Source organism: Diorhabda carinulata, chromosome 11, assembly GCF_026250575.1.
Source record: "Diorhabda carinulata isolate Delta chromosome 11, icDioCari1.1, whole genome shotgun sequence".
NCBI classification, from domain to species: Eukaryota; Metazoa; Arthropoda; class Insecta; order Coleoptera; family Chrysomelidae; genus Diorhabda; species Diorhabda carinulata.
In genome coordinates, this window is record NC_079470.1 from 3,856,534 (window position 1) to 3,884,330 (window position 27,797).

The window sequence follows — 27,797 nt, forward strand, 5'->3', positions numbered from 1 at the left end:
AATCCCAAAAATATTAGACCTGACTAACTTAAACTCGGAAATATAATTTTTTTAGTGGAGGGCTGCATGTGTACAAAAATTTCGAAAATGTGAAATAATTCAAAAATGGTTGACTTTAAGCATATTATGCATTATATAAAGTTATATTGAAATTTAGCGTAGATTCTAAAAATTTAATAAAAACCATAGCATTCCGTTTAAAATAACGAAGTTTGGGTCTACTTTCAGTTTAAGAAAACTGAAATTGTATTAGCTGAAACGATCATTTCGGAAAACCAATGCAAGCAAATTTTCAGAACACTACTCGCAGTATTAAAAAACTGACTTTGGTACAGGGAAGGGTAGTAAACGCTTGGGATTAATGATAACATTTACCTGTGTTATAATGAAGGGCATATTGGTTTTTTTTTCAAAAGTTATGAAAAATAGTCTTTTTTGCTAGTTATTTTTAAAATTTAATGCAAGGTATCGGACTTTTTTGCCCCAGTGCAACGTTTTAAATAAGAGTTGAAGGTCAAACAGCACGTCTACGTTTAATCGACTACGCCTATGTTCTCTGAGGAATGTTTATGGATTGCTTGAATCATCGTAACACATTTACCTCTCTTTACCTTTCAGTAAATCAAAGACCGTGAAAGTATAACTAAATGTATACAGTGTATACATTACCTTTTCTTTCAATATTCTCATGATTCGTGCGTGTTGATTCAAGTAGTATTCACATGCATCTGTTATTTTTCTAAAATGTCCGATACCGTAGGTATGCGAAAATATAACACTTTTAATATAATTACAGTTGGTATAAATAAAATTTATTGTAGTGACTAGAGAAGATATTCCTTTAAAGAAAGGTAAAGTCAACAAGAAATGGTACAGTTGCGGCGAAGACGATTGGATTAGCGGATCGAAATATGTCAATGTGGCTTTCGGTACATTAACAGTTATAATTACTGTTGCACTCATTATTCAAATTTATTATGGTGATTATCAGGTAATGTTTTATTTAATTTGTTTACGATAATTGATTATTTAAATTCGACGTAACTGGTTGTTTGTTTTATTTTTTAAATTCGATAAAAACTTATACGGGGTGAGCCATGAGGAATTTTACATACTTCTACCGTATCGTTACTTTGGAAGAAAACTCGTAAAAGGGATTAATGCGGGAAAATTCACTTTAATATTATTTGTTAATTAAGATTCCAAATAACTCTTGAATAAAAAGGTGCTGCGGAAAACTGTTTCTGTTTTTATATAAGCACTTTCGGTTTAGTTACAAAAGTGTTAAGAAAACGGTCGAGTTGTGACAGTTTTCTCGAAAAATGAGTAAGTATCTTCCGACTTGGGACAGTGAAAACGAATATGCAAAACGAACTTCATCATCATCTTCGTCAAACCTTTCAATCCTTTGGATTATGGTTATGATCCGGTCAAATTAGACCTAAAAATAATAGTGAAGCTACATATATTCCCATCGAGCTGAAAATCAGTCAAATTGTTTAAAATACAATTGAAAATAGAATTTGAATGTCCCCCCATCATTTCCGTGTATGGAAAACATTTTATTCAAGGTCAAAGTTAAAAAAAAATGAGTTTTTCGCGATTATCAGCAAAACGGTGAGTTTTATCATGAAAATACTTTAGACGAAAATTATAGGTCATAAAATTATATACAAAAAACTGTATAATATTTTTTTAAATGCAATATGTGATTTTCAAACTAAATGTTTTATAAATTTCCAGTATTTTAATTAATGTTAAATACAAAAGTTGTAGATAATTAAATTCGCTCGCTCTCTATCTCGAAAACATTTCGAGGTTTAAGAAAATGTTAAATACAAATTCTCTGCAATATTAATTATAATTAAATTTGTAAAAAAAATCAATTTTTGTGACCTTAGGCGCTTGACTTTAAAACTTGCCACCACCCAATTATATGTGAATTTAGATAATAGTTTTGGGATGCCTAAATACAAGTTTTCACGAAGTAACATACTGGGTATGTCGATTTTCCGAGGCCAACCACCCAAAATGACTGGACTATTTATAATCATAATCAACAAAAGTTGTAAAAATATTTTCTTTGTAACATTTTTTGCACCAACGGGGGTTAAAAACCTAAAGACATTTTTCGAAACACCTTGTTTGTTTCGAATTATCATACAACTAAAAAAATCTATCTTAGAAACGCATTTACATTGTTACCATTGTTCTTTTTAGAAATTTACGATACGATTTACGATTAATGGCCACTTCCGGAGATACCGGAAGTGGCCATTATCTCAGGAAGGCAAACAGATATTCAACCATGGATAACTTTGTTCGATAGATCTCATCAAGATCTATCTGTGTGTAAAGAGTCATGATGATTGACGCATGCGCAGAAGAGTTTCTGTGGAGAAAAGTATGCAAAAAAGCAGTTCGTTCCAGGAAGCATAATTCATACAGATGGCTGGCTAGCCTATCGATGACTCAGCAATGAAGGCTACACTCATGAGTGGGTCAATCACAAAAAAAGATTTGTTTCTGGTGGCGGGGTTCATACCTAGTTAGTTATATACGTTAAATTTAATTTTGTATACAAATAGAAAGTCTTTGGATTCGCTCAACGGAAATCCGCATCCCTAACACCTCTTCTAACTTCTTTAAACTCAATCGAGAATTTCTAAAATACATTTAATATATGATTTCCTGCGATGAGTGAGACTTCCGGGCATAATTATTATGTTTCTCACGATTTATCACAACACAGGCAAAAATAAATGTCAGAAACAAATTGACTTGTTACAAAATCGAATGATCGACATCGATTTAATGTGGATTATATATAAAAAAGCAACAACTACTTCGAGGGTTGCTACTTATGTTTTGAGATATAGCCAAACCGATGTGAATATGTCAAATCTGGATTCTTCCGCGATAGGCATGTACCTTCAGCAGATTGGGAGGACATAATCATAGAATATACGAGGCGACGACAATGTCGGTAAATCTGAACCAAAAATATACCCATTCAATTAATTAATAGAAGAAATAAAAAAAAGATTTTCAAATGTGAAAGTTATAGATTCAAGTACAATTGAAATATTTGATTTAAGCAAATTATTTTTGTTTACTATTTCAATCTCTAACACAACCTAACCTAATCTATAGATATTTCGTGAAAATAATGCATTTGTATACTTTTTTCAAAGAAACTCTACTACGGATGCGTCAATCATCATGACTTTCCACACACAGATAGATCTTGATGAGATCTAACGAACAAAGTTATCCATGGTTCGATATCTGTTAGACTTCCTGAGATAATGGCCACTTCCGGTTACTCCGGAAGTAAATCGTTTAGTCTATGTATAGAGTTTCATGATGATCGTCGTGGGGTGGCTTATCATACTTATGCCAGAAATATAATGTAATGTAATGTCAAAAATTTTCTTATTTATGCTGTACTCTTGCTAACCATCCCTTCTATTACGTGGGAAAATTTAATACGATATGTGTTATCGTATTCTTATATAAAATATTCATCTCAGGTAGTCCCTCATGGTAGCGTCGCTTCTGACAGTTTGGAATGTTCCAAAATAGGAACGTCCGTACTAAAAAATGAGGGGAATTCAATAGATGCTGCCATAGCGACGGCTTTTTGTCTCAACGTTGCCACACCTCATCTCACAAGTTTAGATGCGTACGTATTAACTTTTATTCAATCATCTACAGTGTGTTGTTCATACTTGAATAAATATTTCAACGGCTACACTCTACCAAACTTTACCTTTTTGTGCCAAGACATCTTTTTGTTAAGTTCGTATACGAATTGTTTTCGTTCTCGCAAATTCAGACTTGCAAGTTTTATAATGAGCAAAACCAAAGAACTATCGGTTGAAATTCGTGCCTTCATAATCCAGGCAAAAGTAACCGTACCATTGCCGCCGATTTAGAAATACATCGACTTATCGTATTCGCTGTGAGGGAAGGCAAGGTAGGGGAAATTAAATCGACTGAAGCGTTCGCAGTGGTCACTTTGAGCATTACGGGAGGCTATTTTAACCGAAATTATAAACAAATCCACGTTAAAATTTTTTGTTTGTTTTAATTATAATGAATTAAATAAAAATGGGTCACCAGAGTTGTTGTGTAGTGAATTGTAAAAATACTAGCAGAAAAAGTAAGTGTAAATCGGTGGATAGCTGCAATTAAAAGGTTTAAGTAAGTAGTATCATAACCTTATTATTAACAAAAATAATAATTCGAAGTTTTGTAAATCTTTGTAAAATTGTTAAGTATAGTAGAAGTCAATCATTTTTCTGGAATTCTGTTATAAAAAAGTAAAAGTAAAATTTATAAATGAATAAATTTTAATATTATAAAAATGTAATGATTAAAAGAAAAATGAATTACAGTGAAAATTTTTTATTTTGCAAACAGTTTAATTAATACTGTGATAAAATTAATCAAAAATATAATTTTTAACGTTGATGGATCACTGTGGATTCCCAAGGCATATGATTATATTTGTAGTGATCATTTTATTGGAGGTAAAAAATCAGATGAGGAGTTGAGTCCTAGCTACATTCCAATAATATTTCCTCCAAATTACAGGTCTCGAAAAATAAATGAATCTTCTGCCGTGAACAGGTAAAAATGATATGGTAAAACTAGATCAATATTTATAACATAATAATAATTTCAGATACAAATAGAAGCGTTTATTGAATCAGCGGATGAAAATAACATCACCTTTAAAATCATGTTTTCTGCGCTAGGCCAAAGTTCTAATTGGCATACCTCCTGGAGGTTTTATATCCTTAAGATCTGACGTAGCTGGAGGATGGAAATCAGATTCTCAGCTTGCAATAGAAACAGGGTTATTGGATTTATTGGAAGCTGGTGACATTGTTTTGGCTGACAAAGGTTTTCCAGAAATTGACGCAAGTGGCAAGAAAGTGCAAATGGTTATGCCACCTTTTCTAGAGAAGAAAAATGAATTTTCAACTCAACAGACATACATTATTGCAAGGGTTAGGATTCACGTTAAAAGAATTATGCGGTTAAGGACTTATCATATATTGCATAAAATTCCACAACATTTGTTCCACTGGATTGACGATATTTTGCATATTTGTTGTGTTTTGGTAAATTTACAGCCTCCAATTATTTCTTATAAAAAAGATTCTGAAAATGAGGGATGAAAACTATTTTATTACTCATGAAAATTGTTCATTAAGTACTTGTGATAATACAAACGATAATTTGTAAGAAATTTTAAATTTATTGTACGCTTTTAATAAAATTAATAATTAAACTTATTGTAATAAACAGTTATATTATGTTGATACTTGATACTTTTGATACTACAACTTGTTGATAACTAACAAATTAGTAACGGATAATAAAATTCTTTTAATATACATTATTGTAACACACAATAACACTTTTTAGTTTTTAGTCACTTGATAAATATTGCTTTTTCAGTAACTAATTATAAAAATACTGCATTGACTTTTACACCACTATACATCATAGAAAATAAATTATTATATCAAAATATTTGCAAGATCATTTCCAGTAAAGCTTCGTTTATCAGATGTACTTTCATCTTCTTTGTTACTAGTATCTAAATTATCAGAGACTTTATTAAAAAGATGTCAAAGTTTCGTCGATGTTCCTCAATTTCTCTCACATGTCCAGTAAGAACAAGATTTTTACCCTTGTTCATAGTTTCTGGTTGAAATTTTATTTGATGGCTGAAATCCTGTTTTTATAATAATATCCATTTCTTTGGTTTAACTAAAAATAATGAAAAAACCAATTAATTAAGCAAATATTTCCATATCCCATTGAAAAAACAGTTTAAAGCAACTTAACCTCATATATGTTTACTGCATTCTGTTATATATTTTATCATTATACATACTTGTGTTTTTGGCTTCTCAAGATAATTATAAAATTGTAGTAAATATTAAATTGTCACATTTATTTTTGACGACTAATTCATTACTATTTATCATACTTTTTTTTCCAAAATTTTTCTGTTTACTATTGAAAAACGTAATAAAACATGCTCTGATAGCCTTCCGTAGTTCATATTCACTGTGGCGCTGCAGTCACACTCGGAGCGAATAACAATGATCAGTAAAGGAGATCGGAGCTCAGATCAATGAATCCAGGGATCTCCTTGTGGAAAAGAGATTGAGAGAAGCTGGCCTTTTTGGGAGGGTGGTAGTGAAGAAACCTCTTTTTAATTAGACGCATGAAGAGAAGGAGAAAGCTCTATAGAGTGGCGAATCAAAATTGGAGGTTTACGAGTCTAAGAGAGGAGTATTTCTACGTGAGTCAAAGGAAGATCGGATGCTAGATGCATGTGTAATCCCGATTGTAAAACACGGCGGATACTCGGTGATGGCATGGAGACGCTTTGGAGGAAGGAAGACCGGAGGCTTGGTAAAAATTGAAGGGTATTTCTAGGCAGCGCTTGATCGGCAATACATTTATCTTCCAGTATGACAACGATACCAAGCAATCCTTCAATCAAATAGTATTTGAAAGAACGGGAAAGGAAGAATGTACTGAAAGTAATGATTTGGCCGTCACATTTGCCCAACCTAAACACGATTGCGTTATTGTAGGACAGATTGGACAGGGAAGTCAGCAAGCAGTGTTCTACTTTTGAATCTTATCTTTTGAATATCCAGAAAAAAAGAATCGAATAAAATAGAGTATTTTATATGTAGGTATACTTTTACGAAAATACATGTTTAAATGTCAGAAGGAAACTTGACGTATTATTTTTTTTTTTCATTTACATACAGAGGTCGTTATAAGTCAGACAACGCTCATAAGTCTCTTCCACGTACTTCACGTACCTCTGATGCAATCAGTATGATCCGCAGTTACAGCATTTCATTTTATGGTAGGATGAAACAACCTTCCAGCTGAACGGTACTGTCAATCGGCATAACTGTGTCGACAGAACGACCAGAATCCCCACGTCTTCATTGAAGAAGAATTAAATCCGCTCGCGTTGTGTTTGTGGGCAAGAATGCATGCGGTAGGTCTCGTGGGTTCGTACAAAAGTTATTTGGAAATGATTGTAGATGTATGTGGGCAAATGTACAACGATCCAATACTCGCAAACATCCGTCATTTGGATGGATAGGCAAACGAGGATTCGTTGAATTGCCCCCACGGTTATGTGATCTGTGCTTTCTTCTTATGGGGCCTTCTCCGAAGTGCAATTGGAGGAGAATTTGAAACACTTCACGGACAGCTTGACATGCTTCGTCTGCCATGCCTCTCCGTTGAGAAACGTTTCCGTTGATTAACACGTTGAGCCCCAACCAAAATTGATAAACTTTTCTGTGGGCCCATATGTGGTGTAGATCCAAGGAAAAATAGAAAATACATCATTTTATTTTGATAAACAGTACGAAAAAATGATGTTATTTGTATGCGGTTCATAGGTTCCAGGGCCTAGAGCGTGAGCATGCTTATCAAACAGTAAGCATTAACAGACGATCAGGAGTGGTTGTAAAGCCTCGAACCTTAGTCGACTATAACGATGACAAATCTTCTAAATATCTATCTAAACATATGGCAAGTTACAATACTTTTTGTGAAGGACGTTGATCTGGTATAGGAAAATTGCTATTGAGCTGTTATTTGTCACAGAAATGATAAATGGCCATAATATTCTTTATAAAAGAATAACAAAAAAGAAAATATAGCATTTACTGATTTTTTAAATGTACCAAAGAATTTACTGAACAAAGAAACTTTTGATGTTGATGATCAAGACATGCCAAAACCAAAAAAAATTATTGCTTAAAGAAAAAAAGTAGGTCTAAATCAAAAGGTGAGAAGAGAGGGTGTGAGGTACAGTAAAAAAATTGGAAAATTCATAGTAAAAAAGGGATTACAAACACTTTTGGATATCCTTAAAAATATAATCAACTAAAATAGGTACAGGTAATGTGAAGCAAAGCACAAATGTAATCAATTATTATTTGAATTATGTCGAAGAAAACATGATAAAATATGAAAACTAAAACAAAACCAAATAAACCAAGTGTAGGGTAATGCTCCAAGGACCCAGGACGATCCAACCTTACTGTAAAATGTATTTAAATACGGTCCCTTGGGCCGCGAAGGAGGTTTGGAATAAAATATGTAGTGGGTTGTGGGGAAAGTTCAGTTGCGGGACTTTGGATCGCACTAGAGCTCAACGTGTTAAGATGGGAATAATTTTAAACAATTGCAGTAATCCTTTTTAGAATCCCTTTTGCAATTTCGTTCCATATTTTAACTTTAACGCTGCAATTTTTTTCTCTTAATGCAAATTGGTTTCCTGATTTATGGCGACCTCTGTATTAGTGTTTGATTGTGGCAATCTCGATGTTTTGAAGAGAATAATAATCGTTTGTGATACTTCTAGAATAATTGAATTTTATTTTCAAAAACGTTAAGCTAGCGGTTTTTATTATGATCTTAAATCGTGCGGAAACGGAAGTATGGCGCATGTATAGTTATTTTTTTGTTTAAGAGAGGGCCAAATATTGATTTATAACCACAGGAAAAAGAACCCGCCTGTTGTGATTACTTTTTCTCACAACATAGTTGAGTCAAAGCATCTACCAACCAATGTACTGGGTTTGGCATATATACATAAAAAATTTGGGTTTTTACCATGGCGCGATTTAATATATCCAGCTGTTAATTTGGCAAGGTAATTTTATTGTTATTACAGAAAGTGTCTTATAGGTAATGTCGTGTTTTCGCCTTAATTTATACCGGATGAGCAATTGAGAACGGCAGTCGGCAAGATTTCAGAAACGGACTTTTTCCCACTGTCCGACATCTCTTATTTGCAAAAATGCGCAGAATTTTCCAATTAAATAAAACAGGCGATGTTTTGGTTATCACTAGACTTAGGTAACACAACAAAAGGATCTTCAATAAAAGGGAGAATTTTTGAACAGCTCGAAAGTTGGATCTCCAATGAAGTCGCTCCGCGATCTTTAAGAAATGTTTGACGACATGAAGTGGAGTAGCACCGCGGTCTACCGGGAATGTCCCGTGAATTTTGCGAAGGTCTCGAAAACAGTGAAAGTCTTTTCGAAGCTCAGGAAAAATTTCGAGTAAATCGAAATCAATTTTTTTTCGAGATTGACTGATTAGGTTTTTTTTGAACGGTTTCCGTCATTTGTCAGGCGTAACAGTTAATATAAACTGACCATTTTTGATACGGGTCCATATAGATTTCCTTCTGTAGTAAGAATTGAAAAGCGGAAGATTTATGTGCGGGAAATTCTAGATAACGTCTTTCTATACGCGCTTTCTTTTGTAAAATGTCAGATAATAAGTTCGAAATATAAAAAAAAAAATGTAATTAGTGAACAAATTACTTTACCATCTGTTCTGGATACGAATTTTTCACTTCCAAGGTGAAAATTGACGTGGTCAAGTTTGTTGTTTAGTGAGGAATTTAATTAATTTTATTATATAGTATAGTATTTGATTCGGAAATTCGAAGTAGACATAGATTTGCGTGCATAAGAATCCCCCACTGTAAACTTTTGACTTTAACTATACTTTTTTCAAATTATTCATCAGATCAAAACAAAAATTGCTGATTGAAAGACAATTTAATATGATTTAGTGTGAGTATAAATTCAAGAAAACTTCCTACTTTTAACATAGTGAAAATGATGCATTAAGCAAATAAAGTTTTTTATTATTAACATAAAAAGGGTTATTGACAATTTAAAACTTAATTTCCTAATAATTGGTCTTCTTCTTGTCCTAATACCATCTCTTATACGATTAGGCACAGATCTAATCGAGCTAGCTAATGTTTTTATGGGATGTTAATCCATTCTTCTTCTTTTGCAATAATAAGCTTTGGGATCAAGTTTGGACTAGGAAGTCTAGCTCGAATTCTTCTTTTTAGCTCATCCCATAAATGTTCTATCGGATTTAGGTCAAGATTGTATGCTGGCCACTCCATAACCCATTAAACCGACTTCTGCAATGTAATCTTGCGCGATTCTGGTGGTGTGCGGCCTTTATTGTCATACTGTATAAAGATAAATTCTCCTCGATATATCTATCAGCCGTTAAATTTCTTCTTCCGTGAACATGGTCATTTCCACGAATGAAAATCATGCAGGAACCATCTTCTTAAGCACTCCGGTCGCTACCATGGAGGCATATTCTGGTCTCAGAACAGAACGTCCAATCCATATGATCGCAGACGTGTTTGTCGTTGAAGCAGGTGTTTTGGGGGTCAGGTTATTTTTCTACAGTCTTCGTCTTACTGTCCGCTGAATTATGGTCACTCCTCGTACCTCACGGAGCCGACGTTGTACTTTTACGGCATTAAGGTCACCTATGATAGGATCCAGTCTCCTTGGCTGCGCGGGTTATATCCAATTGTGCAACCAAGTCCATTTTTGATTGAAGCAATGATTTGGCTAGGTAGCTTTTTGTCGTGTTCAATAACACATTTGAACACTATTAAGGTTATAAAAAAGGAATAATATTCAAATTTATGTTGCAAACGCAATAATTTTGATATTTGACTAATTCGTTATTTTCGTTACAATCACCAACCAACATAGAGCACCTCGTCCAAGCTTTGGCGAACCACAGCGTTTTCATTGGGAGCGTAGTAACCCCAAATTTTTTCTGTTGGGGCTCCAACGACCCATTCTTCACAAAAAGGCTAACAGGTAATCTTACCTTTGTGCCGTTTTGACACTGGAAGCAAGGAAGGAAGGATAACAGTTATTACAAAATACGGTACGACATTTTGGACGGAATGATTTTATTAAGGTTTCAAAGATCTTGAAGAACGTCAGGCTGAAACCATAGAATACGATTGGCTATACTAAGCCTTTTTTATATATGGTTATTTAATAAACAAAATGAACATTAGAAATCGACATTATTTATGAGACACTTCTTATATATTTGCTGTAACCTATAAAAAGAAGAATTATAATTGATTTCAAATTTCAGAAATGGTATATTGATAACAAAACAATTAGTACAAGCCGTAGCACAAACAAAAAATTATGACGTATTCGGTCCACTAGAGGCCGGACAACTTTTAGTACAATCAGATCTAGCTACCACTCTTGAACATATCGCAAATATGTCCGAGTCGGGTAAGTATACAAAAATTAATAGTATACATAGGTGCGTATGCAACTTATAGAACTTTGAAGTCCGTTTTTAAAAGCAAAATTTTATTAATTTTAAATTAAATTCACAAACTTCGTTCGGTCCAATAGAGATGACGTGCCCCAACCGGGCAGCTATAGTTTTTTTCCAAAATCAATTGCAGGTTTTAAAAACTAGTTCGAAACCCTTGCCGACAATTTTGTTTGATCTACCACTGGCGCAGATACCTCATTTTATGAATTTACTATTTTTATAAATAATTTTGAAAATATATCTTATGCAATTGAATCATTATAAATTGAACTGCATTATACGCCGTTATTTAGACAGACGCACTTAATTGTAGTCCTACTTGGAAAAAAATCATTATTTTACCTCGTTAACTGCTACAACTGAATATTAAATTATAAAACATAAATTGACCAGTGAAATGTACCTCCCTATGAGTGAGTTTGGTTTAAACAGGGTACCAGACGTGAACTGAGCCCTTTTTATACCCCATTCGTTTTTTTTCTGGAAAACGAAATTGATAGAACTGAATATTAAATTATAAAACGTAAACAGACGATTAGAAGGTACCTGTCTGTAAAGGCGTTTGGTTTAAACAGGATACCAGACGTGAACTGAGCCGTTTTTATACCCCATTCGTTTTTTTTCTGGAAAACGAAATTGATAGAACTGAATATTAAATTATAAAACGTAAACAGACGATTAGAAGGTACCTGCCTGTAAAGGCGTTTGGTTTAAACAGGGTACCAGACGTGAACTGAGCCCTTTTTATACCCCATTCGTTTTTTTTTTCTGGAAAACGAAATTGATAGAACTGAATATTAAATTATAAAACGTAAACAGACGATTAGAAGGTACCTGTCTGTAAAGGCGTTTGGTTTAAACAGGATACCAGACGTGAACTGAGCCCTTTTTATACCCCATTCGTTTTTTTTCTGGAAAACGAAATTGATAGAACTGAATATTAAATTATAAAACGTAAACAGACGATTAGAAGGTACCTGTCTGTAAAGGCGTTTGGTTTAAACAGGGTACCAGACGTGAACTGAGCCCTTTTTATACCCCATTCGTTTTTTTTCTGGAAAACGAAATTGATAGAACTGAATATTAAATTATAAAACGTAAACAGACGATTAGAAGGTACCTGTCTGTAAAGGCGTTTGGTTTAAACAGGGTACCAGACGTGAACTGAGCCCTTTTTATACCCCATTCGTTTTTTTTCTGGAAAACGAAATTGATAGAACTGAATATTAAATTATAAAACGTAAACAGACGATTAGAAGGTACCTGTCTGTAAAGGCGTTTGGTTTAAACAGGATACCAGACGTGAACTGAGCCCTTTTTATACCCCATTCGTTTTTTTTCTGGAAAACGAAATTGATAGAACTGAATATTAAATTATAAAACGTAAACAGACGATTAGAAGGTACCTGTCTGTAAAGGCGTTTGGTTTAAACAGGGTACCAGACGTGAACTGAGCCCTTTTTATACCCCATTCGTTTTTTTTCTGGAAAACGAAATTGATAGAACTGAATATTAAATTATAAAACGTAAACAGACGATTAGAAGGTACCTGTCTGTAAAGGCGTTTGGTTTAAACAGGGTACCAGACGTGAACTGAGCCCTTTTTATACCCCATTCGTTTTTTTTCTGGAAAACGAAATTGATAGAACTGAATATTAAATTATAAAACGTAAACAGACGATTAGAAGGTACCTGTCTGTAAAGGCGTTTGGTTTAAACAGGATACCAGACGTGAACTGAGCCCTTTTTATACCCCATTCGTTTTTTTTCTGGAAAACGAAATTGATAGAACTGAATATTAAATTATAAAACGTAAACAGACGATTAGAAGGTACCTGCCTGTAAAGGCGTTTGGTTTAAACAAGGTACCAGACGTGAACTGAGCCCTTTTTATACCCCATTCGTTTTTTTTTCTGGAAAACGAAATTGATAGAACTGAATATTAAATTATAAAACGTAAACAGACGATTAGAAGGTACCTGTCTGTAAAGGCGTTTGGTTTAAACAGGATACCAGACGTGAACTGAGCCCTTTTTATACCCCATTCGTTTTTTTTTCTGAAAAATGAAATTGATAGAACTGCATATTAAATTATAAAACGTAAACAGACGAGTAAAATGCACCTGCCTGTAAAGGCGTTTGGTTTAAACAGGATACCAGACGTGAACTGAGCCCTTTTTATACCCCATTCGTTTTTTTTTCTGAAAAATGAAATTGATAGAACTGAATATTAAATTATAAAACGTAAACAGACGAGTAAAATGTACCTGCCTGTAAAGGCGTTTGGTTTAAACAGGGTACCAGACGTGAACTGAGCCCTTTTTATACCCCATTCGTTTTTTTTTCTGAAAAATGAAATTGATAGAACTGAATATTAAATTATAAAACGTAAACAGACGAGTAAAATGTACCTGCCTGTAAAGGCGTTTGGTTTAAACAGGATACCAGACGTGAACTGAGCCCTTTTTATACCCCATGCGTTTTTTTTTCTGAAAAATGAAATTGATAGAACTGAATATTAAATTATAAAACGTAAACAGACGAGTAAAATGTACCTGCCTGTAAAGGCGTTTGGTTTAAACAGGATACCAGACGTGAACTGAGCCCTTTTTATACCCCATTCGTTTTTTTTTCTGAAAAATGAAATTGATAGAACTGAATATTAAATTATAAAACGTAAACAGACGAGTAAAATGTACCTGCCTGTAAAGGCGTTTGGTTTAAACAGGATACCAGACGTGAACTGAGCCCTTTTTATACCCCATTCGTTTTTTTTTCTGAAAAATGAAATTGATAGAACTGCATATTAAATTATAAAACGTAAACAGACGAGTAAAATGCACCTGCCTGTAAAGGCGTTTGGTTTAAACAGGATACCAGACGTGAACTGAGCCCTTTTTATACCCCATTCGTTTTTTTTTCTGAAAAATGAAATTGATAGAACTGAATATTAAATTATAAAACGTAAACAGACGAGTAAAATGTACCTGCCTGTAAAGGCGTTTGGTTTAAACAGGGTACCAGACGTGAACTGAGCCCTTTTTATACCCCATTCGTTTTTTTTTCTGAAAAATGAAATTGATAGAACTGAATATTAAATTATAAAACGTAAACAGACGAGTAAAATGTACCTGCCTGTAAAGGCGTTTGGTTCAAACAGGATACCAGACGTGAACTGAGCCCTTTTTATACCCCATGCGTTTTTTTTTCTGAAAAATGAAATTGATAGAACTGAATATTAAATTATAAAACGTAAACAGACGAGTAAAATGTACCTGCCTGTAAAGGCGTTTGGTTTAAACAGGATACCAGACGTGAACTGAGCCCTTTTTATACCCCATTCGTTTTTTTTTCTGAAAAATGAAATTGATAGAACTGAATATTAAATTATAAAACGTAAACAGACGAGTAAAATGTACCTGCCTGTAAAGGCGTTTGGTTTAAACAGGATACCAGACGTGAACTGAGCCCTTTTTATACCCCATTCGTTTTTTTTTCTGGAAAACGAAATTGATAGAACTGAATATTAAATTATAAAACGTAAACAGACGATTAGAAGGTACCTGTCTGTAAAGGCGTTTGGTTTAAACAGGGTACCAGACGTGAACTGAGCCCTTTTTATACCCCATTCGTTTTTTTTCTGGAAAACGAAATTGATAGAACTGAATATTAAATTATAAAACGTAAACAGACGATTAGAAGGTACCTGTCTGTAAAGGCGTTTGGTTTAAACAGGGTACCAGACGTGAACTGAGCCCTTTTTATACCCCATTCGTTTTTTTTCTGGAAAACGAAATTGATAGAACTGAATATTAAATTATAAAACGTAAACAGACGATTAGAAGGTACCTGCCTGTAAAGGCGTTTGGTTTAAACAAGGTACCAGACGTGAACTGAGCCCTTTTTATACCCCATTCGTTTTTTTTTTCTGGAAAACGAAATTGATAGAACTGAATATTAAATTATAAAACGTAAACAGACGATTAGAAGGTACCTGTCTGTAAAGGCGTTTGGTTTAAACAGGATACCAGACGTGAACTGAGCCCTTTTTATACCCCATTCGTTTTTTTTTTCTGAAAAATGAAATTGATAGAACTGAATATTAAATTATAAAACGTAAACAGACGAGTAAAATGTACCTGCCTGTAAAGGCGTTTGGTTTAAACAGGATATCAGACGTGAACTGAGCCCTTTTTATACCCCATTCGTTTTTTTTTTCTGAAAAATGAAATTGATAGAACTGAATATTAAATTATAAAACGTAAACAGACGAGTAAAATGTACCTGCCTGTAAAGGCGTTTGGTTTAAACAGGGTACCAGACGTGAACTGAGCCCTTTTTATACCCCATTCGTTTTTTTTTCTGGAAAACGAAATTTCGAGTCGAAAACCACGAAGGAAAATAAATTCTATGCCAATAAAACAAAAGAAAAAAAAACATTTCAATTTCAAAGTATCTTTATAAATAATAATGGTAATCAGAATCGTCTGTACTGAAGTCATCATTTGATTGATTTATGAAGGGTTTGATAACAGTTTTTCCAAAGCTCTTAGCGGTATGCTGCTGCAACTTTCTTGACGACAACCTCTTTCTACAGTTTCGGAGACTGATTACATTTTCCTAATTCTAATTATACGTTTGCCATATTAACTAGAGTTTAATAACAGGAATATTTCGAAGAAATTGTGTACATACGCCAGTTTTGTCCAATAGAAATGCCTTCATGTTCACGATTCGATGTTTTCATTGGTAAACATTGGAGATGATGAGTCCACGTGGACTGACGGTTTGTTAGGTTAGATCACGCGCTAAAGCGGGTGGCTACACTTACGTTGAATCCAAACAAGATGGATGTTAACAGAGCTCTGTATTTCACAAGTGTAAAGTTTTTATTATTTGAATTTATTGAATCATTACCGAATGAAGAAAAAAAGGAAACAAAGAAAAAGTTTAAAAGGGTTCTATAATAACCCATTAAGGTTTCTTTCTTCTTTCCATGGGTAATAGGTAATAATTCCATTATTCGTCGCCAAGAATCACTTTGCGTTTCACGATTTTTGAAACTTTTGAGTTTCCAATCCCACAAACATGGTTACTCCACTCCATATCCATAGTACGTAATTCAAAGACGCACTCACGACGCACACTGACAATACGTAGTGTGGCCGCTTCACGGGATCAATTTCCGCGTTAATCTCTTTGATGTACCGCCCTTTGAGCTATCGCCTAACGCCAAACGGCGATGTTAAGGCCCTTGTTAAATTATCGCGTTAACGGTTAACGTCCATTATCGCGATAATTAATGGCATTTCTCGTTAGTGTGGCCACAAAGTAAACGCTTCCGATCACTGTTCCATGTACGGTCCCGATTAAAAAGTAGGAACAAACCTAAGAAAGTTGAGATAACTCGCGTCACACAGATAACACAGAATCTTCAAATTTGAAATAGTTGGGTATTTGTTTGGGCCGCGGTCTCCTATTAAATGCTATATGCGGCGTCCGAATTGAGCGTAAACGTTCCGATCGACGTCTGAACGCCAGGCATAGCGTCAGCGGTCAATACATCTCATACGCGAACGACGGCGTCTCGTTCACAACAATTGTTTTTAAAAACAATTTATTTAGCTAACTGAGAATTTAATAAATTAACATGACAATTTTGGTTACAATAATCTGACTGGACAAATAGAAAATTTTTTATATATTAGTTCTTATCTTATACAATAGTAATTATAAAAGTAGATAAAGATATTTATAGTTGGTTACAGTCACGTTAATAATAATTGAAGTTGACAATCTATAAATATGAAATACAAACAATTTATAGTGATGATAAAGTTAATGAGGTTAGAGTTCGTAATAATAATTAAGTATTTGATAATGGTGCACCGCTGTGATAAGGGCCGTTTTGGATCACTTAACTCTAACGTGTAGTCGTGTGATATAAAATGGATATAAATTCCACACTCAGAGCAACAAGTCACCGATTATTTACGAAGAGAAAGGAAGAAGGATTTTTCTAGATTTTGATAATTAAACACTTGAAATACAACAATACTTAATTTATTTAATATTTTCGGGTCAAGAACAATTCAGACATATCGTAGAACTTGTGCGGGAATATGTAATAAAGCTGCCATCAAAAAGGCATCCTGAGCCCATAGCACGTGAAGAAAAGTTGCTTGTCACTTTCAGAAAAGAATACTAACAGCTACATGACATTTTACTTGGAGGAAATACTTGGATTTACTGGTTATCAATGTTGTATGGGGTGAAAAACAAAGAACGGATTATATTATAGCTCCAGTAGACGAAACGTCAAAGAAGAATGGTCAAACTATTTTAATATTACTTCCATACTCTTCTGCTATCCATGAATGGATGTTTGCGATCACTACTGATCATTTTATCCTGTTTCTGGTGGTATGAACTGATTCCGTATCACATATCCCAGGTATGCAATTTTCCCACGTTTTATCGTGTACCAGCAATTCACGTTCTCTTCTTATTGTCCTCACAATTTCTTCGTTGGTCCATGGAACTCTCAAAATTCTTCGATAGATCCACATCTCAAATCTGTTCATGGTGTTATTTTTAGTGTACAGCTTTCCATATCGTATAATAGCGCGGACCATACGTATCATTTTGTGAATCTTATTCTGATGTTGAGGACAAGTCAGACAAGGAAGTCAGAGTTCGCAAACACGCATACTTTTTCTATCCGGCACTTGATCCCTACATCTGATGACCAGTTTTCACATAACCCACTCCCCAACTTCGGTACCCATTCAATCGATGTCTTTTTTATGTTGATATTGAATCCCATTAGCCTATTGTGTAATCCAACTATGTCCAAGAGCCTTTGGAGGTATTTCATGTTATCTGCTATCGTTGATACGTGATTGTTGACCCTCGAGAGCTTCTTGAAATCTGATTAAAGGTTAAACAGGAGTGGACCTCCGTACCAATCGAATTAATATTCATCCAAACATTTCTCCTCTGTTGTGTGAATGAAAGAATGTTTAAACATGAGCACCAAGAATTGGAGAATTGCCATAAATCACGTGAAAAGAGTTAAAAATGTATCTGTTTTAAATAGACTTGTAATTGATTTAAACGACAGTGATTATAATGAAGATGAATGTGATGCTAGTGATTTAGAATAATTGTATTGGAAACCACAGGGGAAAACTTGGTAAGTCATAATTTCCGAATTCTCCAGGAAATTGTCATAGCTATAAAGTTAAAAAGTTATTTCTCAGTATCACTTTATTGTTATAGAATATTCAGTAATTGAGTAACTTTCATCAAAAAGTGATATGTAACTTTAACTCTAGTTACAAATAAAATTTTGAGGCATCAAATTTTTCATTTTGTATTTAATTTTACTGAAATTATATTCGCTCGTTATATTAAGTACAACTCTGTACAATTCTTAATGATGGGTTCTTTATCTACGTTTGTAACTATTTGTTTACAGGCATTATAACACTAAATTTCTTTTATAAAAAATTTGTTTTTAGTTTTGCACTCTTATTTAGAGGAATTGAACGAAACTGCACTTATAGAAACCGTGGTAGCTACGAAATTTATGAATTTCGATATATACGTACCGCAAACCGATGCTACTGTAGGTCAATTCTTAGTTGATGCCTTAAATATATTACAAACGATGAATCTGAGCGAAACCGTCTTCAGTGACCCAGTGTACGCTCACGAATTAGTTGACGTTGTTCAGTACTACCAACACAAAAGTGAAAATAGTACGTATCGAATGTTTCACGAAGGAACCATATCAAACATTGCTGTAATGGACACCGATGACAATTACGTCTCATTGGTTACGTAAGTAATAATAATTATTATGTTTTCTGATTTAAAATTAGTTTTTTTTCCTATTTTCTAGAGACAGGTAAAAATAAAAGAAAAATAATTGCATATCGGAGGTTGATTAATTCATGAGGTTTTGTTTTTGACTGTTAACTGCACTGGAGAGCAAAAAATTGAGGTTAATTCAGAAATTGCGAATAATTTTAGCGTCAATATTGATAAGGATTAGTAGGCGTTAAAGCAAATTTTTTTCGAAACTTGACAGCTGTCATTCGATGTATTAGAGTATGACTTTGATGAAAAATCTACCTTTGCGCTAATTGAACATTCACATTTCCTTATCCCGTTTTCCAGTTTACTGTTGATTCTTTGTGTAAAACCTAACGATTGCAAAGAGTATACCAGCGCTTTCTGGAGACTGGCGTGATCACAAGAAGACCAGAGTCTGGGCGAAAAAGAAATTACCACTCAACGAGATGACAGTTTTCTGGTGTCCACAAGTTTGCGGAATATGACAGCTACTGCGGAAGTGAGAAATTTCAACGTCAGTGAATGGATCGTTAGAAGAAGACTTCATGCTGCTGGACTCTCATGCAGAAGAATGGCTACAGATCCCCCGTTGCAACGCCAGCATCGGACTGCAAGATTGACATTTACCAGAGATCACGTTCGCTGGAATAATGATGACTGGAGTTGGGTATTGTTCTCAGATGAGTCGTGTTTTTACCTCACTGGGTCAGATGGACGTCGACTAGTGTGGAGAAGACCTGGGGAAAGATATGCTGAAGTTTGAATTGACTAACGTCTTCCATTTGGCGATGCTTAAGTTATGGTTTGGACAGGAATCACTGCATAAGCTCGTACAGAGTTAGTCTTTATAGAAAATGGCTCCCTAAGCACACTACTACTACCTCACAGGTACGTCAGTGAATGGATCGTTAGAAGAAGACTTCATGCTGCTGGACTCTCATGCAGAAGAATGGCTTCAGATCCCCCGTTGCAACGCCAGCATCGGACTGCAAGATTGACATTTACCAGAGATCACGTTCGCTGGAATAATGATGACTGGAGTTGGGTATTGTTCTCAGATGAGTCGTGTTTTTACCTCACTGGGTCAGATGGACGTCGACTAGTGTGGAGAAGACCTGGGGAAAGATATGCTGAAGTTTAAATTGACTAGCGTCTTCCATTTGGCGGTGCTTAAGTTATGGTTTGGACAGGAATCACTGCACAAGCTCGTACAGAGTTAGTCTTTATAGAAAATGGCTCCCTAAGCACACTACTACTACCTCACAGGTACGTCAGTGAATGGATCGTTAGAAGAAGACTTCATGCTGCTGGACTCTCATGCAGAAGAATGGCTACAGATCCCCCGTTGCAACGCCAGCATCGGACTGAAAGATTGACATTTACCGTTCGTTGGAATGATGATGATGGGTATTGTTCTAAATGAGTCGCGTTTTTGCCACACTGGGTCAAATGGATGTCGGCGAGTGTGGAAAAGACCTGGGGAATGATACGCCGAAGTATGCATTGACGAGCGTCTTCCATTTGGCGGTGGGTCAGTTATAGTTTGGGCGGGAATTACTACACAAGCTCGTACGGAGTTGAACTTCATAGAAAATGGCTCCCTAACCTCTCACAGGTACATTACAGAGGTGCTAGAAGACCATGTTACGCCTTTCATAGTGATTATGGGGGAACGTGGCATTAGTATGCAAGATAATGCGAGACCGCATACAGCCAGAATTGTCAGGGAGTATCTGGATGAGGTAGAAATTAGGCGGTGTGACTGGCCAGTCCGCAGCCCAAACATGAATCCCATAGAACATGTCTGGGACGAGTTGGGACGACTGATCCGCAGACACACACCAGCACCAAGAACTAGCCAGGAGTTGAGAAGATTACTAGGAGGGAATACACGTTATTAGCGTCAAGTTTTTTTATTTTTTCCTAACAACAAAATATTGAATTTCGCCTAAAACATTAATTTGTTGCTTTTTCAGAATAAATCATTAAATCCAAGAAAAAAATGCATTTTTCTTTAGTATAGCGTATATACAAAAACACATGCAATGTTGTACAGTTTGCGAATACTATCTGAAAACGTAAAATTTCAAAGAACATGAAAATTTTAAGGTGACCTCAATTTTTTGCTCGCCAGTGTATAGTTATGATAAAAATTTTGTTATGATTCTTATTTTATCGATAAAATTCGCAAACATAATTCATTTCTAAGAATATTTATTACAATAACTCTACTTCGAGTTGTTACACTATTGCCCAGATATTATAAAAAAATGATTTCACATTGTTATTATTTTTTTTTCGTTACTTACATCATTCTTATATCAAAGGCTTACAAATTTTTTGTATACAAGATTTTAGTTTGTTGAATTAGTTTAGTCATCATCATCTTCAGATTCTTCGTCGACTTTACCAACAGTGCAAATTCTCAAATTTTCAAAAAAAAGGATGCTATGGACGTGGAATGAGGTTCTCTCCACACAAACTCAATAGAGCCGCTTTCTTCAAAACAATTATACCTGGGGGAATTGTTCGACTCTAAGAGTTGGAGTGTTTAGGGTGTCATTGTTTATTGGAGAGTCAACACATTGCTTTGTCTGGATGTTTGAAGATTTGAATTTGCTTCCCAGCTTGCTTCCTTATCATGTTTTTTCTCTTCTCGTGATAGTTCTTTCTTCTTCTGTATTATTATTATAGAGAAGAAGCATTGATATTTTTTTGGTTGAAAAGCTGAATTTTGTAGTCAGTATTTCTTCATACTCATGTTGTTTTGGCAGCTTCTTTTATAGAGTCTCTACATTTATGCATGGTTTAAGTCTCCGTGGATATATTCTCTATTAGTGTCTGACCTACAAGTGGCTCTATATTCTAGCAAATGAATTTATATGTTCGATTATATATTTGATGATTTGAGGGCCTGTTTTGGGTTGGTTCAAATATTTGCCCCTAAGATATTTCTCAGTAACGCCTGTAGATGACGTCTTTTTGTTTTACAGTAGTTAAAAAGTTGAGGTAATGAATAATGTATCAGTAAACATCTTTTTACAAACTTTTACTTTATTTATGTTGATCTGTGCGAGTCATCTGTCTTATAAGAGTATTTTGGTTTTACTTCATCCATTAGCTTCGAGATCAAGTCTCTTTTTCTGTTCAAAAAAAAACAGATAACAGTTTTTTTCTATACTCCAAGTCAACATTTTCTGAACACTTTTATTGACACTTGTCTCCACAACTCTCTTAAACAGTTTTAGCCTGCTTCAGGTTGCCTGATTTTGTTTCATAAGATTCACCTGAATTTTTTCACATTTCTTGCCCAAAGTTTATCATTTTTCAATATTTTTTTGGTTCCTCTGTTTATTTCAATGATTTCTTGATCTTGGGGACCTTCTTGCACTTGTTCCAACTCTAATATTTGCTGTTGAAGGTTTTCACCCTCTTCATACTCGCTATCAGAACTATTGCCATTTTTATCTGGTATGTAATCATCAATCTCATCAGAAACGTCGTCCTCATTTAGGTTATTGCCATCACCTGCTATATTCACTTCTTGATCATAGGTTTTAACTTCTTCCTGTTACTCATATTTCTAATTATTACTGTTGTCTTCCGTAACAAGCTTGACTTTTTATAATTCAATATATACTATCACCAAACAAAAATTTAACTTTTAAAACATCATCAGCATCGGCAGTTTTTGGATGCGTCCCTTTCAGAACTGGTCTCATCTTCAACAAAATTTGATTGTCGGGTCTCAACTTGAGGCCGGTTTTTCATCTGAAAAACAAGAAATACACACTCGGGATTGTTAAATAATAAACGCTTTGGATTGCTCCACAAACGATATCTGTAGCATCTTTTTCCCTCTGCCTACATTGCAAGCGCGGATCCAGGGGTGAGTCATGGGGGGTCATGACCCCCTCCCCTAAATACTGATCAATTAACTTGGTTTTTTGTTTCAAAGTCGATGAGGAATTGAGGTTTAAAGTAAAAATTGCGTATAATTCGTCATTATGCTGTCAAAAAAAAACGTAATTAACTTATATGTTGTGGGTACAAGGCTTAAAATGCCATGTCTTTGAGGGAGGACTCGTCCTAATACTAATGACCCGCCCTTTGTCAAGACCCTGGATACGCCCTTGTTACATTGAGATTTTCAATCAAACTATTCATTCCGGAAACTAATATCCAATACACTTTCAGAAATTTTACAAATCTTCCAAAATACCTTACCAATTTTTTTACAAGTTCTCTTCAAAAACAATAACAAACCACAGGTGATGTCTATGAACAGCTGATAAATACAAAAACATTTTGAGATATTACGCTATTGCACTATAATCAAGGTTTGGAACAGCGTAAATGTTTTGTGATGTTTCAGTGTTGCTCTAGAAACTAAAAGGTATTTGTTGGTGAAATAGTGTACTATTTTGAGTTGTTATTGTGTTGACCCACCAAAACCATCAGCTCAGGATGAAGTAAGAATAAAACAAATGTTTAAAAAAATAAGAAAATGGAATATTTTGATATATTACTGTGTTGCTTTCACGTTGTTCGGTGTCTTTCATCAGAATTAGTAATGTCAAATGTCAAAATTTTGAGATATTACTGTTTTGCACGGAGGCAGCTATGTTTGCTGTCCAATTTGTCCCACAACAATTCAATCGGGTTGAGGTCGAATAACTATGACGGAAAAAGTACAATATCCATTTTTATTTGTTTCAAATACTCTTCGAGTAATCGTTGTCTTGCCGAAAGATAAATTTTATGTCGATCAGGCGCTGACCAGAACGAACTAAGTTTCCCTTTAATATCTTTTATAACCTTATAGGATTAGTTGCAAAAGTCTATCTACTATAGTTCTCTTACTACTTTATGATATTGTTTTATCTAAAAAACCTGTTTTAAACATTTCTTTTTGTCTATTATTCCTTTTTAAACCAATTTCATTTCGTCTTCTAGGGGTTTATATCAACTATTTGGTTCGGGAGAAAGGACACACTTAGGTTACATAGAAGACATCTACTCGAACAAGATGAGTAGTAGAATGCCAGTTTTGATAACTGATAGTCGATATGTTTGCGAAAGGAGGTACGTGTTTGGTGTAAACAATTTAGGAAGCGCTTTACAAATTATAAGTAATTTATTACTTCACAAAGAAAACGTTACGGAAGCAATTGAAGCACCGAGGTTGTATATCGGTAATTGGACAGTAGGATTTGAAGGTATGTAACTTTTTCCTCCATTTTACATCTGGGTTACAATTTTAGTTCTTCGGCTGTCTGTTGGCGACCTTAGGTTCAGGCTAGCTGCTACTTAAATTTTGAGATAGACAAATAAAAATTTTTATAATTGGATATGATTTTATTGTTTTTCAAAATATTCTCCATTAAGATCCATACACTTCCGCTTGTGTTTGAACCAATTGTCGATGTATTTTTTTCCATTCCGATCGAGGTACCTCCAAAACATTTGATTTGAACGCATCAACCGCTTCTTTAAGTGTAGAAAAACGTTTCCCTCGCAAAATTTGATCTACGCGAATAAGAAGACATAACTGGATGCCAAATGGCGAATGACTCATCAATTCGATGTTTTGACTGTTCAAAAACGTTTTGAAGTGTCGTGATGGAGAATGATTCGTCTTCTGCGATTGGTTTCCCTGACTTTTACGAACACTTCTTTCAAACAAATGCTGGTGTATCTTTCAGAGTTGACCGTTCTACGTTGCTCTAATGTTCAGTTATTTCGAAAAAAACTGGAGACCATTGCTTCGAAGTGCTTCGTGCGCGAACATCTTTTGTTGGATTTGGCTCGTCTTGAAAGACCCATACAGTCGATTATTGTTTAGTTTCGGGTTCATATGCAGAAATCCATGATTCGTCGTCAGTCACGATCTTATAAACATCTTTTGAAGCACCGCGATTGAATTTTTTTACCATGTCTTTGCACCAATCGTTACGAGCTTTTTTTGCGAGCGATTATCAAATTATATGAAGATCTTGTAATATCAGCTTACGCCTAGCGTCGATATTATCTGATACAACATCCGATTTTGGAAGACCTCACGACATTCATCCTGTAGCAAAATGCGACCACGATTGATTTCGGAAAACCAGCGAAACACAATAGCTCGAGATGGTGCGAAGCGAGCAAAGTCGAAGCGAGTTGATCGGTACACTGCTGTTGGTTTGATCCACGTCAAAAGTCATAGATAATCATTGCACGCAATTCGTTCATTTTAACCATCGTTGCCATCGACTTGTGAATCGGTGCATTGTCTTGGTGAAACAGAGGTTTTTTCTTCGACATATTATCCTTGATTTTTTCATTCAAACAATCCAACAACTCTATGTAGTTGTCTCTCCATTTTGAAGATAGTCGATGAACAATATTCCATGAGCATACAAAAACTTCTGAAGCTATTTTCCTCCCCGCTGATTGTTGTGCCTTTGGTCGCTTCGGTTAGGTTAGGTTAGCTTCGGGCGTGGTTCACCGGCTGTAGTCCTCATAGATAATGATCGTTTAGATTCCGGAGTGAAGTGATAGATCCATATTTTATCAATTGTCACATAATAACGCAAAAAATCTGATTTATTACGCCAAACACATTGTTGTTTTTGATCGACTGCGAGTAAACGCGACACCCACTTTGAAAAAAGTTTTCTCATTGTCAAATGTTTATGCATAATTGTAAACACATCTTTACGGCTTCAGCTAACTTAAAAAATTTCAATTTATGATTAGACATAACCAATTTGTGGATTTTTTTGATGTTTTCTGCAGTAAACATCTCAATTGAACGTTCATCATCATCGGTGTCTTTACGACCACGTTTAAATTGAGCACACCAATAACAAATGATTTTTTTCGATGGAGAAGTGTCCGGATAACACTTTTGAAACCATTGCTGAGGTTGTACAGTATTTTTCTCATCAAGAAGCAATGATTTTGAAAGTTAATACTTTATAAACGTCATATGGATTTGACAATGGCAGCGCCATCTATGTGTTAGTCACACGATTTATTGAGTGATGTTATAATAAAAAAATCTGTTATATCCTTGAGAGCCTTCGTGTATAGTAATTTCTATTCTTATACTTCTTTCTATAACTTTCCTCATTCCACAATCCTTTACATTTTCTCATTTTTCCGATTTACTTATTACATTTATATATTTAGTGTTTTCAATCTACTCATTTGAATTGAATTTATCTTTATTTATGTGTAGACTTCTTCTGTCTGTATTCTATGTCATTCTGATTCCTTAAATCACTGAAAATTTTACCGAAACAATTCAATGTATATTAAAGAAATCGTCAAAAATCGTATTATAGGTATTGCAATGTTTTTTTTTTTTATTTCCTAATTTAATTAAACTATTTTTCAACGGTGGGATAAATTTAGACACACTGTCTTTTATTTACTTGCTCGAATATATATCAGAAAAGAATTTATAGGATTCTAGAGCAAAGAAATAAATAAATAAAGAGGCCTTCCTAGTAATCATATAAAAATGATATAAACAACTCTTCGCTGTTTATAAAAAAAAACATTTCAAAGACGCCGCTATGATAAAAATATGTGTAAAAACAAACCTCAAACGAATCAACGTATTCGCCAAACATTAGAATTCCATTATAACCGAAAAGAACCGGCTTCGCGATACGTGTCGTGGACGAGTTCGTAACATTATAGTCTCTCTAAAGCCAATGTGATGGCAAATATAAAGATTTTTCAAATATCTTATAGCTAACTGATAAATTTATAACTTGTATTTTTTTCAAATGTGTCTCAAACAAGGTATTTTATGAAATAAAACTTTCTTTTTGTATGTGTAAAAAAAAACATCAAACGAACCGAACAGGACAGGCCTCGCGGTCCATGTCATGGACGAATATATATATCTTTCTTTTTTTATATCTTAACTTTGACTCTCGATATACTGTACACTTATATAATTACATAAATGTAATTTTTTTGCAGGTTCGCATTTACCCTCTTTTCCCGAAGAAATTTTCGAACATTCCCCTTGGAAATCCAACTTGGTTCCAGAACCGTACCAAAGTATTAACATTGTAGTAAAATATAAGGATGAGCTAAGTTCACATTCCGATAGTAGAGGAGGTGGAATAGCCAGTAGATTTTAAATAATTATTTGAAATTAACAATAAATATTGAATATAATTATATTGAGGTTAGATTCGCATCTCATACATGTAGATACTGTGGCATAAAAAGACTTTATCAAAACAAAACTAATATCATTTTTTTTTCATTGTTATTTATTTTATTTCTCTGACTGTGATACTTATTTAATGTGCTTCCAATTTTCATTTTCTTGATATTTATTTATCAATGTATTTATACTGAAAAGAATATGAACAATTAATAAATAATTTTAATACTGACCTTTTTTGGATAAAGTTTAACAACTCCTCCTTTTTCTAAGTAACTTACTAATCACTATTCTCAATATATTTCAACAAAAACAGTAAAATTTTCTCAGGAAATCGTTAAAAATTTTCTCACTCATTTTGCCCACCTTCAAGTTTGAAGTGTTTTCTATATGTTGTTCTTCACTGCTTTGTGATGATTTTAGGTGTAAATATTCCAGATGTCTCCAAACCTACATCAGGATTGGTCCAGGTTGAATTCTAGCTAGTCATCCTTTGGCTGGAAAGTCATCCATCAGCCAAGATGCGGTTTGGGTAGTAGGATTTTCTACT

The 27,797-nt window shown here is 34.4% G+C and overlaps 1 protein-coding gene and 1 long non-coding RNA gene across 3 annotated transcripts; both read left to right on the forward strand.

Moving 5' to 3' along the window:
• The first annotated feature begins 554 nt into the window (after positions 1-554).
• On the forward strand, positions 555-27,479 carry LOC130899539 (glutathione hydrolase 7-like). Of its 2 annotated transcripts, XM_057809546.1 has the most exons (8): positions 555-760; positions 822-991; positions 3,534-3,685; positions 8,540-8,722; positions 11,017-11,165; positions 18,738-19,059; positions 24,031-24,293; positions 27,055-27,479. In XM_057809546.1, the coding sequence occupies exons 1-8, from the start codon at positions 745-747 to the stop codon at positions 27,216-27,218; spliced, it is 1,419 nt and encodes a 472-aa protein (XP_057665529.1). In that variant the 5' UTR covers positions 555-744; the 3' UTR covers positions 27,219-27,479. The 2 variants fall into 2 exon arrangements, with proteins under 2 accessions (XP_057665529.1, XP_057665530.1); XM_057809547.1 differs by lacking the exon at positions 8,540-8,722 and having other exon boundaries at positions 623-760.
• On the forward strand, positions 4,006-7,160 carry LOC130899540 (uncharacterized). The gene is made up of 4 exons (XR_009060041.1): positions 4,006-4,206; positions 4,519-4,635; positions 4,691-6,441; positions 6,500-7,160. It is a non-coding gene; the product is annotated as an uncharacterized LOC130899540 (long non-coding RNA).
• Positions 27,480-27,797: the final 318 nt, after the last annotated feature.